The 12109-nt window shown below is 38.7% G+C and overlaps 1 protein-coding gene across 1 annotated transcript in view; it reads right to left on the bottom strand.

Annotated features, from left to right (window-relative positions):
• TMEM63C (transmembrane protein 63C) overlaps positions 1 to 12109 on the bottom strand; it is a 104673-nt gene that overhangs the window by 33378 nt on the left and 59186 nt on the right. The window contains exons 9-13 of the mRNA XM_074236274.1: positions 11443 to 11494; positions 5969 to 6039; positions 4783 to 4863; positions 4529 to 4652; positions 3875 to 4008 (exon numbers count right to left, since the gene is read on the bottom strand). Of these exons, the coding sequence (XP_074092375.1) occupies positions 3875 to 4008; positions 4529 to 4652; positions 4783 to 4863; positions 5969 to 6039; positions 11443 to 11494 (462 nt within the window). The remainder of the gene's footprint in view (positions 1 to 3874; positions 4009 to 4528; positions 4653 to 4782; positions 4864 to 5968; positions 6040 to 11442; positions 11495 to 12109) is intronic.

Here is a 12109-nt window from a genome sequence, read left to right on the forward strand (position 1 = left end):
TGTGTGTGTGTGTGTGTGTGTGTGTATAGAAACCTTCAAATAAGGGCCATAGTAGTTATATAGGGAATATTATGGGTTTGGGAGGGTGGGTCTTCCAATCATATAGACTGTATTATATAATTACACCAACTTTCCAACATCTGTGATTATTGTTACTATTATTTTTGTGTGTGTAGAGCAATGGTTTGCCCAAAGTCACCCAGTTATTAAATATCAAGTGTCTGAGACTGAATTTGAACTCAGGTCCTCCTGACTCTTGGGTTATTGCTATCCACTGCACCACCCAGCTGCCCCTATCTGTAATTATTTGTTGCTTACTCTGCTGGTGGTATCACAAGTGAAAGTAATCAGGAACCAAAACAAAATCCTAATCAAATAGGGTAGTGGCAGATACTTTGGGTCTTGGGTTAGGAAAGAATATAATTTTTTTTAAAAGTTGAAAGGAACTTTAAAAATTATCTATGCCCAAGCTAGAGATAGAGAGCTGAGACTAAAATCCAAATCTCCTGCTTTCTAGTCCAAAACATCTGCCACTACATCATTTGAGTAGGGTTTTCTTTTATCTTTTATCTTAAAGCCTTTTAGATTCATTACCTCATCTGATTGTCAGAACAATTCTAAGGCAGAGGCATGGCTAGGATTATTATTTGTCAGATGGGCAAACTGAAAGCCTAAGAAAGTTGTGCAAGACCAAAAGTATGCTGATGGTAGAAACAGTATTAAAATTCAGGCTTCCTTTTTTGTTCTACCATAGGCAGGACATTGAGCAATCAGGGTTCCTTGTGCTTCTCCCCATTCACAGTCTGCTTGCTTGGTACAAATTCAGTATTTTGCATTTGATTAGTTATGCCTTCAAGTGGACACACCATTCTGCTGCAGATAAAGTAGGGGAAGGTGATAATTATAACATAAGAAAGTTATAGTAGATAACTTCTAAGGTGCCTTCAAGATAAGAAGACAATACTGTGATTAGAAACTCAATGGGAAAAGAGAGTGACGATATGAAATTGAGGTAGGGGTTTGTCTGTGTGTGTGTGTGTGTGTGTGTGTGTGTGTGTGTGTGTGTGTGTGTGTGTGTGTTGGTGTCAGTGTCCAGTGGCTCAAGGGATCTTTGGCCATTTGCTCTTGTTGAAAGAAAACTCAGGAGAACCTAACATAGATTTGCTTGTCTTTTTTGTTGTTAAAGAACAACAAGGAGGAATGGGCATAATGCTTATTTAATGAGACAATAAGAGATAGACTTCAAAATGACAAAACTCCTATTGAACATGCAGCTCTTGTAACAAAATAATGAACACATGGGCAGCCAGGCAGCATCCTTTGATAGAGTACTACCTTTGGAATCAGGAATACCTGAATTCTAATTTTACTTCTAAGAACTTGAAATAATCTCTCAGCTTTTACTAGTTGTATGATGCTGTTAAGTGATAATCTCCAACCAGTCTTGGTTTCCTTTTCTGTATAATGAGATAGATAATAGCACCTATGTCACAGGGTTATTTGGGAGGATCAAATGAGAAGACATGTAAAGTGCTGTACAAACCTTCAAGCACTAAGGGGATATTGGCTGTAATTATTAAGAGTGTAAGTGAGATATTATCTTACCTGATAAAGGCTTTAACCTCTGCCCTGCAGTTGAACTCTTTTTTTATTTTATGCATCCTTTTCTCCATTTAGAGTGTTAGCTCTTTGAGAGCAGGGACTGTGTCACATAACATGGTAAGTACTTAAATGCTTTTTCATTCATTAATTCAATTATTCAATAAACACATATTGATGTTAAATATAGTGGAATAAGTTTGCCTTTAAATTCAGTTTCATAAAATTGCTTTTTTCTAGTTCCTTACACTGAAATCCCTCTTGCTTGTCCTAAGAAGCTTTTTTTCTTCTGGTCTCTGAGCATTAAAATACAAAAAAAGTATTTCATTTGAACCTTCTATTATTAGGATTTACTACCTTCATTGATCTTTCTCCCTCTACATTTCTGTCTTTCATTCTATAAGACTGATTTAAATATTCATTTGGGTTCTTGAAAAAAAGTCAAATTGAATTTTATTTTGGATACTTGTAGGTACCTCATTATAGAAAGCTGTGACCAATGAACCTATTTGACTTCACACAATATTTAGCACATATAAATAAAAAATCAAATTGTAACTGAAATGTAACACTAATTAGAATGTGTGCTTAGCAAGAACAGCAACTGTTGTAGAATATTCTGTTGTGTTGAACTAAAGTCAATTGTAATATTTTAGAACTAGACAGGTTATCTATCTTATCACCTTTTCTCATTTTTTAAAGATAAATTTCTCCGCTGAAGTTACTCAGATTAACAAATTGTTTAGTGATAAATTTCTTTTTTTTGTATTTTCAAATGTATCGTGAATTGTCTATTTTAATTTCTGAAATTTAAGGCATATTTTTCCTCTTCCAGTAGTTACAAAGAATGGATTACATCTCTCAAGAAAAAGTAGAAAGTTCAGTTAAAAATCCTCACCAGAATTCAATGAATACACATGAAAAAAAACATAAAGAGGGGGCAGGTAGATAGGACAATAGATAGAGTACCAGCCCTGGAGTCAGGATGGACCTGAGTTCAAATCCAACCTCAGATACTTAATTACCTAATTGTACAACCTTGGGCAAGTTACTTAACCCCATTGTCTTGCCAACCCTCCCCCCCAAAACAAAAAAACCCTAAAAATTAAAAAGCAAAAGCATAAAGATACTAATTAGATTGGCTTAAAAAGATCTTTGTATTGATTTATATGAATATATGGGGTTTTTTTTTTTTAGGTTTTTGCAAGGCAATGGAGTTAAGTGGCTTGCCCAAGGCCACACAGCTAGGTAATTATTGTCTGAGGCCGGATTTGAACTTACATACTCCTGACTCCAGGGCTGGTGCTCTATCCACTGTGCCACCTAGCCACCCCTATATTAATATATGTTAGAGATTCATGTCGTTAACTACCTAAAGATTTTCATTGATAGAAATTAGTTTTTTTGGCTGTTTTTTGCTAATTACTTTTTTTTAGTTTTTTTTTTTTGCAAGGCAAATGGGGTTAAGCAGCTTGCCCAAAGCCACACAGCTAGGTAATTATTAAGTGTCTGAGACTGGATTTGAACCTAGGTACTCCTGACTCCAAGGCCGGTGCTTTATACACTACACCACCTAGCTGCCCCCGCTAATTACTTTTAGGGAGAAGTTTTTGTGTGTGGTTTTGATTTCTGAAAAGTTAAGCTATCTTGGGGCTTTGAATGTAGAGTAAAGCTTCATTTAGGGAATATTAACTTTTCAATAAATGATAGTGAGAATGGGAAAGAGGTGATTTGAATGCTGTCTGGATATGCAATCACACTGACCTCCCACATGTCTAATGGGGGGGGGAAGAAGGAGAAAATCCAGAACTTGCAGACTGTTCATTATGGAATTACAATTCATTTCCCATGGGAAGGGTCTTGACTAGAGTGGAAGCAACAAGAAAGGTGAAAGTATGTTGGGGGGGAATACTCCAGCAACACTGGTCTACTTGCTTCCTCATATATCAACACTTGCTCCATCATGCACCTCTGTTTCCAGGCTTCTATTCCTGGTATTTCACTTTTTTTTTTGCTTCCAAGCTCTATGACTCTCCCATTGCCAATGCCTTCTCTCTGAGATGACTTTCAGTCTATTCTCTAAATAGCTTGACTGTAGATAGGGCTTGGATTGCTGCCTTTGCTGTTGGAAGTGTTTATTCTGCCTTTCTTTGAAGAAGGAAGGCTTAATTCAGCACCTATCACTAACATCCTTAAAAATGCTTGTTGGCTTGCTGACTGACTCACTAATTGACTGAGAGGCCAAGTAGTATTCAAAGTTTTCTGGGGCACTCACACAGATGTCATCTTTTCATCTTGAAAGGTGACAAAAGCTGAATCCAAACGCTTCTGATGAAGTTTGCTCCGTTCTTCATTGAACTCGTCAGTCAACTTCTCCTCCAGCTCACTGTAATATTGCTCAGCATCCACCTGGGTTATGGGGTAGAAAATCAACAATTTGGGGATGGAAGATGAAAAGCTTGGAAAGCACTTGGGATAGGGTAAGGAGCCCCACATTCATGGGAAGTTTGTCATGGAAAAGTCACCAAATGCCAATTTCAAACCAGATCGAATGCTATTTTCTTTTAAAGAGTTCCATGGCTCCTGAAGCTTGGCAATTTAGGTTACTAGATGGCTTCTAGAGTTGCAATCCTCTGAATATTTTGTGTCCTTTACAATGAAGGAAAAATTGAAGAAGGGATTGTCATACTTATTGGGGACAGAATACCAAAGTTGGTTATGTAACTGTATTTTAGCCGTAGGTTCAAGGAAAGGGAGCAACAAGCAGAGTGCTGGTGGGATTTTATGTGGACGCCATGGTGAGGATGAAGGGTCCACTTAGAATATTAGATGGAAACCAGAAGCCAGAACACAACACCTGCTTCCCCCCATGCTCAGCAGGTACCCTGAAATCTTAAGTTGTATGGGGATACAATCCCCTCCCTGCTACCTCCTTGAAGCATTTGCAGAATTGACAGAAGCAGATTTGGGAGCATGGGTGCACTCGGATCATTGATTTTTCACTTGACTGAGCATTTGAAGTATAATACATTCGGCCTTTCATTGCATGGTGTCTGTTGGGGCAGGAAGAAAGAAAAGGATATCAGGGGTTAGTTAGGGCAATAACTTGGTTTTCTTGGATCCCAATGATATCTGCTAACCTCCCCAAATTCATGAAAATGAACATGCCAACTGTAGGCTCACCTTTGGTTACTCAGTTCTATCAGTTTTCTCAGATCATAGCAGAAGTGGACTTGGGTCACTTTACAGTTGGGATAGGCCTCACTGCAGGACAGACATAGATGCATACATAGAACTGAATTTCCAGGGAAAAATGGAGCTTTTGCTGTCTGGCTGTCTTGCTTTTGTTGAATCTTGGCTCAAGTCAAGAACCTGCATCTGGGTCAGTGATCCTAAAGAATAAATACACAGCTTCTCCCAGCCTTAACCTTGAATCTATAGGACTACAAGAGCAGAGGATTATAGATTTAGAACTGGAAGGAACCTTAGAGGCCAGTTAGTTTGACTAACTCCTAAAGCCCAAGAGGGTTATGTGACTTTCCTAGGATCACTCAGCTAGTAAGTCTTCTAAATACAAAATCAATGCTTTATCAGCTATACCATACAGTGAGCATCTGTTCCTTGGAATTGAGCTATTCTGAATCTACTAACCATAGAAAGAGGTCATCTTTCTTCTCCTAATCCTTTATAACTTTATCCAGCTGGAAAGAATATGTCACTAAATGAAGTCAAAGTTATGGGTTTGACTTTTATATAGACCATCATGCTTTGCTTTCTCCAAGGGTCAGATATTGTGCTTCTATTTTTTGTGCAGTGTAGCCCATTTTGTTAGTGAAAAACCACTTAATGAGAATATTCATTCATTCATAATATCCTAAATTATGGTAGCCACCTTGACTTGCCTAGGCCTACATTTCAAAATAGAAGAGGAGAGGGAGTATGCCTTTTCAAAAAGTTCTATGTGAGTAAGGGAACAACCTTGGGTACCTGTTAGTGCAGTGAAGAAAAGGAAAAATATCCATTTAATTTGCCAGACTCCTCTGCCTCCTGGCCTATAAGCTTCTCCTAGGCAACTTCTGATCAAGGAGAAATGATCTCTCAGAAATGAGGGCAGGGATTATAGAGGTAGAGGATACCCACAGCCCTTCTAGTCATAAGTAGGACCACAAATTTAGAATTAGAAGCAACATCAGAGGCCATCTAGTCCAACTCTTTCATTTTACATATAAGGAAATTGAGGCCCAAAGAGGGGGGGAAATGATTTGCCCAAGGTCACCCAGTTGGTGTCAAAGGCAGAACTTGAACCCAGGTCTTTCTGATTCAAAAGTCAGTGGTCTTTTCTACTATACCACTAACCCTTTCCACTCACTGAAAATGTTTTTTGATGATATCAGGTTCTGAAATGTCCTTGGGGAGGCAGGTAATCATCAGGGTTTTGGTCTAGGAGAGAAAAGACAGAAAAAGAAGAGCTGAGTTTGACCATATAGACTTTGTCATAATCCACACTCATGCATCCTTGGTGATAAAGCAGACCATCTTGACTAAAAAAAAAAAAATAATAGACATTGCAGCACTGGTGTGGAGTCACAGCTCTGAGAGTATGGCTAATTGTCCCAATGAAGGATTTTTACCATTCCCCCCATAATGTCTACCATTCTCCTCCCTAACACCTGTAGTATAATGGAAAAAGCACCAGATTAGGAGTTGGAAGTGCTATTATTGTTTTTGTTTCAGTCATGTCCAAATCTTTATGACCCATTTGGGGTTTTCTAGGCAAAGATACTAGAGTGGGTGCCATTTCCTTCTCAGTTTATTTTTCAGATAAAGAAACTAGACAAACAAGATTAAGTGACCTGACTAGAGTTATACAACTAAATATCTGAAGCCAGATTTGAACTCAGGAAGCCTGAACTCTATTTACTCTGCTACCTAGATGCCCATGGAGTTGGAAGTCCTAGATTTGAATCCAGGTTCTGAGACTTAAAATCTGTAGTGGTGGTGATGGTGAGATGGTATACCTAGAAAAGATTGTAAAGTAAAAGCAGTGGGCATAAAATTTTTTTAAAAACTAAAATATTTTAAAAAATGGTAACATACTGAATAAAAACTTACAAGAATCAATGCAAAATGGCAATCGTCAGAACCTTTCCAGTATATTCTATACATCTCACTTTTTATTGTCATTTGGGAATAGCTTACTGATCAAATCATTGAATCTCAGAGATATAAGGGACCTAATCAAACCTTAATTTCAGTACAAGAAAATTCTGTACTGGATTATTTAGTTTCTCCTTGAAGACTTTCAATAATGGAATAATAGACTTCCAATCATTGACAAGTAGATTTCCAACAATGTATAAGGAAGGAGCCTCCTTCATTAGCTTCACATTTTATGCTGATACTAATCATTTCAGCCACTCCAACCTTAATTCCCATTACTCTCCCATAACTCTTGTTGTTCAATTGTTTTTATGGAATGTTTGACTTTTTTGTGACTCAATTTTTGGGGGTTTTCTTGGCAAAGGTACTGAAGTGGCTTGCCATTTCCTTCTTCAGTTCACTTTACTGATGAGGAAACTGAGGCAAAAAGGGTTATATGACTTGCCCAGGGTCATACATTTAGTATCTGAAATTAGATTTGAATGTAGGAAGTTGGGTCTTCCTGATTCCAAGTTCAGAGCCCTTATCTGTCGTGCCACCTAGTTGCACCTATGTACTCTATGTTCTAGCTTAAACTACTTAACATTTCACAAAACTTTTTCCATTCTCAATCCCACCCCTAAACTTTTTTCCCTGTTTAAATGGATTTTTCTTCCTTTCTTCTCCCTATAACAGACCTCTTTTCCCCTGATTTCTTCTCATACTTCAAGGTCTGGCATCAAAGTAGCTTCATGAAACTTTCCATTGCCATTTCCAATTTGGTATAAAATTCAATTCAATAAACAATTTTTTTCAACTGTTTACAGTGTGAAAGGTGCTATGGAAGGTGCTGGAGTGGGGACATAAAATATTTTTAAAATCCCTTTTCTGTATCACAAAAGTTCCTTGATTGACTTTTATGAATTTTTAAAATTCTAGCACTATATTATGATGTATACCACCTTTTGCAAATCTTCATAGCAGTTCCCTCCCAGTTGATTCTTCCTTTTTCTTTTTATGAGTTCAGTATCTGACTTTTACTCTCTTTTAAATGCCTTACAATTTGGCTTTCTGCCATATCATTCCACCAAAACTCATCTTTCCAAAGTTATTAATAATCTCAATTGTCAAATCCAATAACCTTTTCAAAATCCTCATAGGTTTTTGGACCACCACTTTCTCTTGGTTCTCTTCTTGTTTATCAGATTGCTCCATTTCAATTTGTTGGATTCTTATCTAGATCACAACCTCTAACTGTAGATGTTACATAAGGTTGTATCCTGGGTTTTCTTTTCTCTTTTCATACTACTTCACTTGGTGATATTATCAACTCCCATGAGTTTAATTACAGTCTCTAGACTGATGATTCTCATAGGTTCTATCCTGCCTGAACACCTCTGCTGATCATTAATCTCACATCTCAAGTTGCCTTTAACTACATGTACAGTAGACATCTTAAATTCAACATGTCTAAAACCAAACTCACTATCTTTCCCCCCAAATCCTTCCTACTTCCTACTTTCTATATAGAGAGCAACACCATCCTCCTAGTTCCCCAAAGCTCTCAGTCTAGGTATCATCCTAGATTCATCATTCTCTTACTTCCATACTAATTCTGTTGACACTATTTGTTGATTTCACTTTGTGACATGTCTTGAATATGCCCCCTTCTCTCCTCTGATGTGGCCACCACTTTGGTGCAGATCCTTGTCATCTCATGCCTGTTAGTGGGTCAGCTTGCCTTACTTTTCTCCTCGTGGATATATCCTCCATTTAGCTACCAAAGTGGCTTTCCTAAAGTGTAGATCGAGGCAGAGCCAAGATGGCAGCATGAAGGCAGCATTTCCTGAGAACTCTGACCACCCCCCCAAGCCCCCACCAAACAAACAAAAGATGGCTCTAGCCCACAGAAAGACTGAGTGATACATTTTCCCAGTCCAAGATAACTTAGAAGTTCTGTGGGAAAGGTATGTTTCACCAAGACCAGGGGTTGGAAAAAAGCTGCTGCACAGCCCAGCCCAGCCCAGCCCAGCCAAGCCCAGGGCAGCCCAGAAATCACCAGCAAGAGCTTGAAGGGGTGGGGAGAGAACTCTGCTGTACCTGGGTGAGTGTGGAGTGAGGAGCATGGCAGTAGAATCTGCAGCAAGAATAGGGAGAATACAGCCTGCACCCCCAAAGATGGTAAATGAAGTCTGCAGAGATTTCTCTGCACTCCCTGGAGTAGGACTCTGCTGTTTGCCTACACTCATGCATTGCAGTTTGGGCTTCCATACTAAATAACCAAGCTGGAGCTCTCCTCATAGCCCCAGGGCAGAGGGTAGTGCTGTGGCCATCTACATATCAAAGCACAGGCAAGAGAGCATAAGACCTTGGAGGAATAAAGGTCCCAGTGGGGTGTCCCCCCAAAAAAAACAACCTCAAAGCCTTGGAAGTGCTGCCTTGGGCTGAGGAAATGAGTAAATAACAGAAAAAGAAGAATCTGAGCATAGAAAATTACTTCAGTCCCATGGAAGATGAAAGACATATTCAGATGATGAAAAAAATCAAAGCTTCCTTATCCAAAACCTCCAAGAGAAATAGAAAATGGGCTCAGACTATGGATGAGCTCAAAAAAAGACTTTGAAAAGCAATTAAGGGAGATGGAGGAAAAACTGGGTGGAGAAATGAGAGTGTTGGGCAAAAAAATCATGAAAACCAAATCAAAAGTTTGGTGAAAGATATAAAAAAAAATACTGAAGAAAATAATATGTTAAAAACCAGTTTAGGCCTAATGGAAAAAGCAAAACAAAAGGCAAATGAGGAGAAGAATGCCTTAAAAAGCAGAACTGGTCAGCTGGAAAGGGATTAAAAAAAAGCTCTCTGAAGAAAATAACTCCTTCAAATGCAAAATAGAACTAAAGGAAGCTGATGACTTTGCAAGAAAGCAGGAAGAAATAAAACTCTTCCAAAAAACCCCCAAAATTAGAAGAAAATGTGAAACATCTCATTGGAAAAACAGCCAACCACAAAAACAGATCCAGAAGAAATAATTTAAAAATTATTGGGCTATCTGAAAGTCATGACCAGAAGAGCCTAAACTTCATTTTTCAAGAAATAGTACCACAAAATTGCCCTGAATCCTAGAAGCTGGAAATTTAGAGAATTCACTGGTTGCCCTCTGAAAGAGATACCAAAAGAAAAACTTCCAGGAATATTATAGCCAAATTCCAAAACTCCCAAATCAAAAAGAAAATTCTAAAAGCTACCAGAAAAATAAACAATTCAACTACCAAGGAAGGCTCCACAGTCAGGATTACACAAGATTTGGCAGCATCTACATTAAGGGCTTGTAGGGATTGGAATATGATATTCCCAGAAGGCAAAAGATCTTGGTTTACAACCGAGAATCAATTACCCAGCAAAACTGAACATCCTCTTTCAGGGGAAAAGATGGACTTTCAATGAAATGGGACTTTCAAACTTTCCTATTGAGATGACCAGAGCTGAAGAGAAAGTTTGATCTCCAAGTACAGAACTCTGGTGAACCATAGAGGGAATGGAACAGAGGAACTAACTATGAGGAACTTGATGATGTTGAACTGTTTGTATTCTTGCACAGGAAGAAGATATTGATAACTCATATGAACTTTCTCATTTATAAGAGTGGCTAGAAGGAGCACATATAGACAGGACATAGGAAGGAGTGGAATATAATGGTATGATGTGGTAAAGGGATGGAGTGAAAGGGCGATGGGGGAAAGTACTGGAAGGAAGGAAAAGGAGATGAAGAAGAAGCTGAGAGATTTCACATAAGAGTCAAAAAAAAAATCTTTTTCAATGGAGGGGAGGAGGGAAGGAAAGGGGGAATGAATGAGCCTTCATTCTCATCGGAAATGGCTCAGGGAGGAAATGACATACACATTTAATAGGGTGGGGAAATCTGTCTTGCCCTGGAGAAGGATGGGAGGAAAGGGATGGGATGAGGGGAAATGGGGGAGGGAAGGGGGGGAATAGGTGATAGAAGAGAGGGGAGATCGATGGAAAGGGTACTCAGATGCAATATACTTTTGGACAGAACCAGGATGAAAAGAGAGAGAGAATAGAATAAATGAGAGTGGGGAGAAATAGAGTGGAGGGAAATACAGCTAGCAATAGCAACTGAGGGGAAAAATATTGAAGCAACTTCTCTGGTGGACTTATGATAAAGAAAGCAACTCACCCCAGAGACAGAGCAATTGAAATCTGAACACAGACTGAAGAACAATTCTCTCTCTCTCTCTCTCTCTCTCTCTCTCTCTCTCTCTCTCCTCTCTCTCTCTCTCTCTCTCTTCTTGAGGCTTCTCATCTTCTGGGGGGGAGGGGGTTTATGTTTATTCTTATGTTTACTCTTATAACATTCAATTTACATCAATATGGCATGGAAACAATGTAGAGACTGTCAGACAGCCTTCTGTGGGGGGGGTGGGGAGGGAAGGGGGGGGGGAATTGTAAAATTCAGAGCCTTGCAAAAAATGATGGTACACATTACTATTGTATATAATTGGAAAACAAATTAAATGTTAAAATGCTCAAGTGTAGATCCAACCATGTCATGCTTTCTGCTCAATAAACTCCTGTCACTCCTTATCACCTCTTGGATCAAATACAAAATGTTTCCCTTGGTATTCAAAGCTCTTCATAGCCTACCCTTCATTCTCTATCTAACCTTTCCCAGTCTTTGTATACCCTACTCTCCATCATGTACTTTTCAATCCAGTGAAATTGGTCTTTTTGCTCTCTGATGAACAATATACTTCAACTCAAAGTTTAAGCCATTTTCTCCAGTTATACCCTCATGCCTGGAATGCTATGCTCTTTTCTACTTACTCTCTCTCCTGGCCCCATATTCTACAGAATAGCCTTCTTTTTCTAGTTCTAGTTCTACTTTTCTCTCAATTATTTCCTAATTATCCCATTTGTAACTTGTGTCTGGATATATTTGTTTACTTGTTATCTCCTCCATTAGACTATGTGCTCTTTGAGAGCAAGGACTGTGTTTTGCCCCTAGTATGTGTCTGGCATATAGTAGGTACTTAATACATGTTTGTTGACTGACTAATTGTTAATTAGTCGATCAAAAGTGTTATCTGGCTCCTTATCTGAACTCTTTATCCCATTCCTTCTTACCTCCTTCAGGAAATTGCTTTAAGTCATTCTCCTTGCCTCCCTAATGTTCAGTCTCTCCTTATACACCAGCTCTTTCCCTGCTGTTTACAAATATGTCTAGGTCTCTCCATTTTAAAAATATTCTCACTTGTCCCTATCTCCTCAAGCTCTCATCCTTTATCTCCCCCCCCCCCCTTCACAATCAAATTCCTAGGAAAAACTGTCTCATTCACATTCATTGACTCAT

The sequence above is a fragment of the Macrotis lagotis genome, chromosome 4, assembly GCF_037893015.1.
Source record: "Macrotis lagotis isolate mMagLag1 chromosome 4, bilby.v1.9.chrom.fasta, whole genome shotgun sequence".
NCBI lineage: Eukaryota > Metazoa > Chordata > Mammalia > Peramelemorphia > Peramelidae > Macrotis > Macrotis lagotis.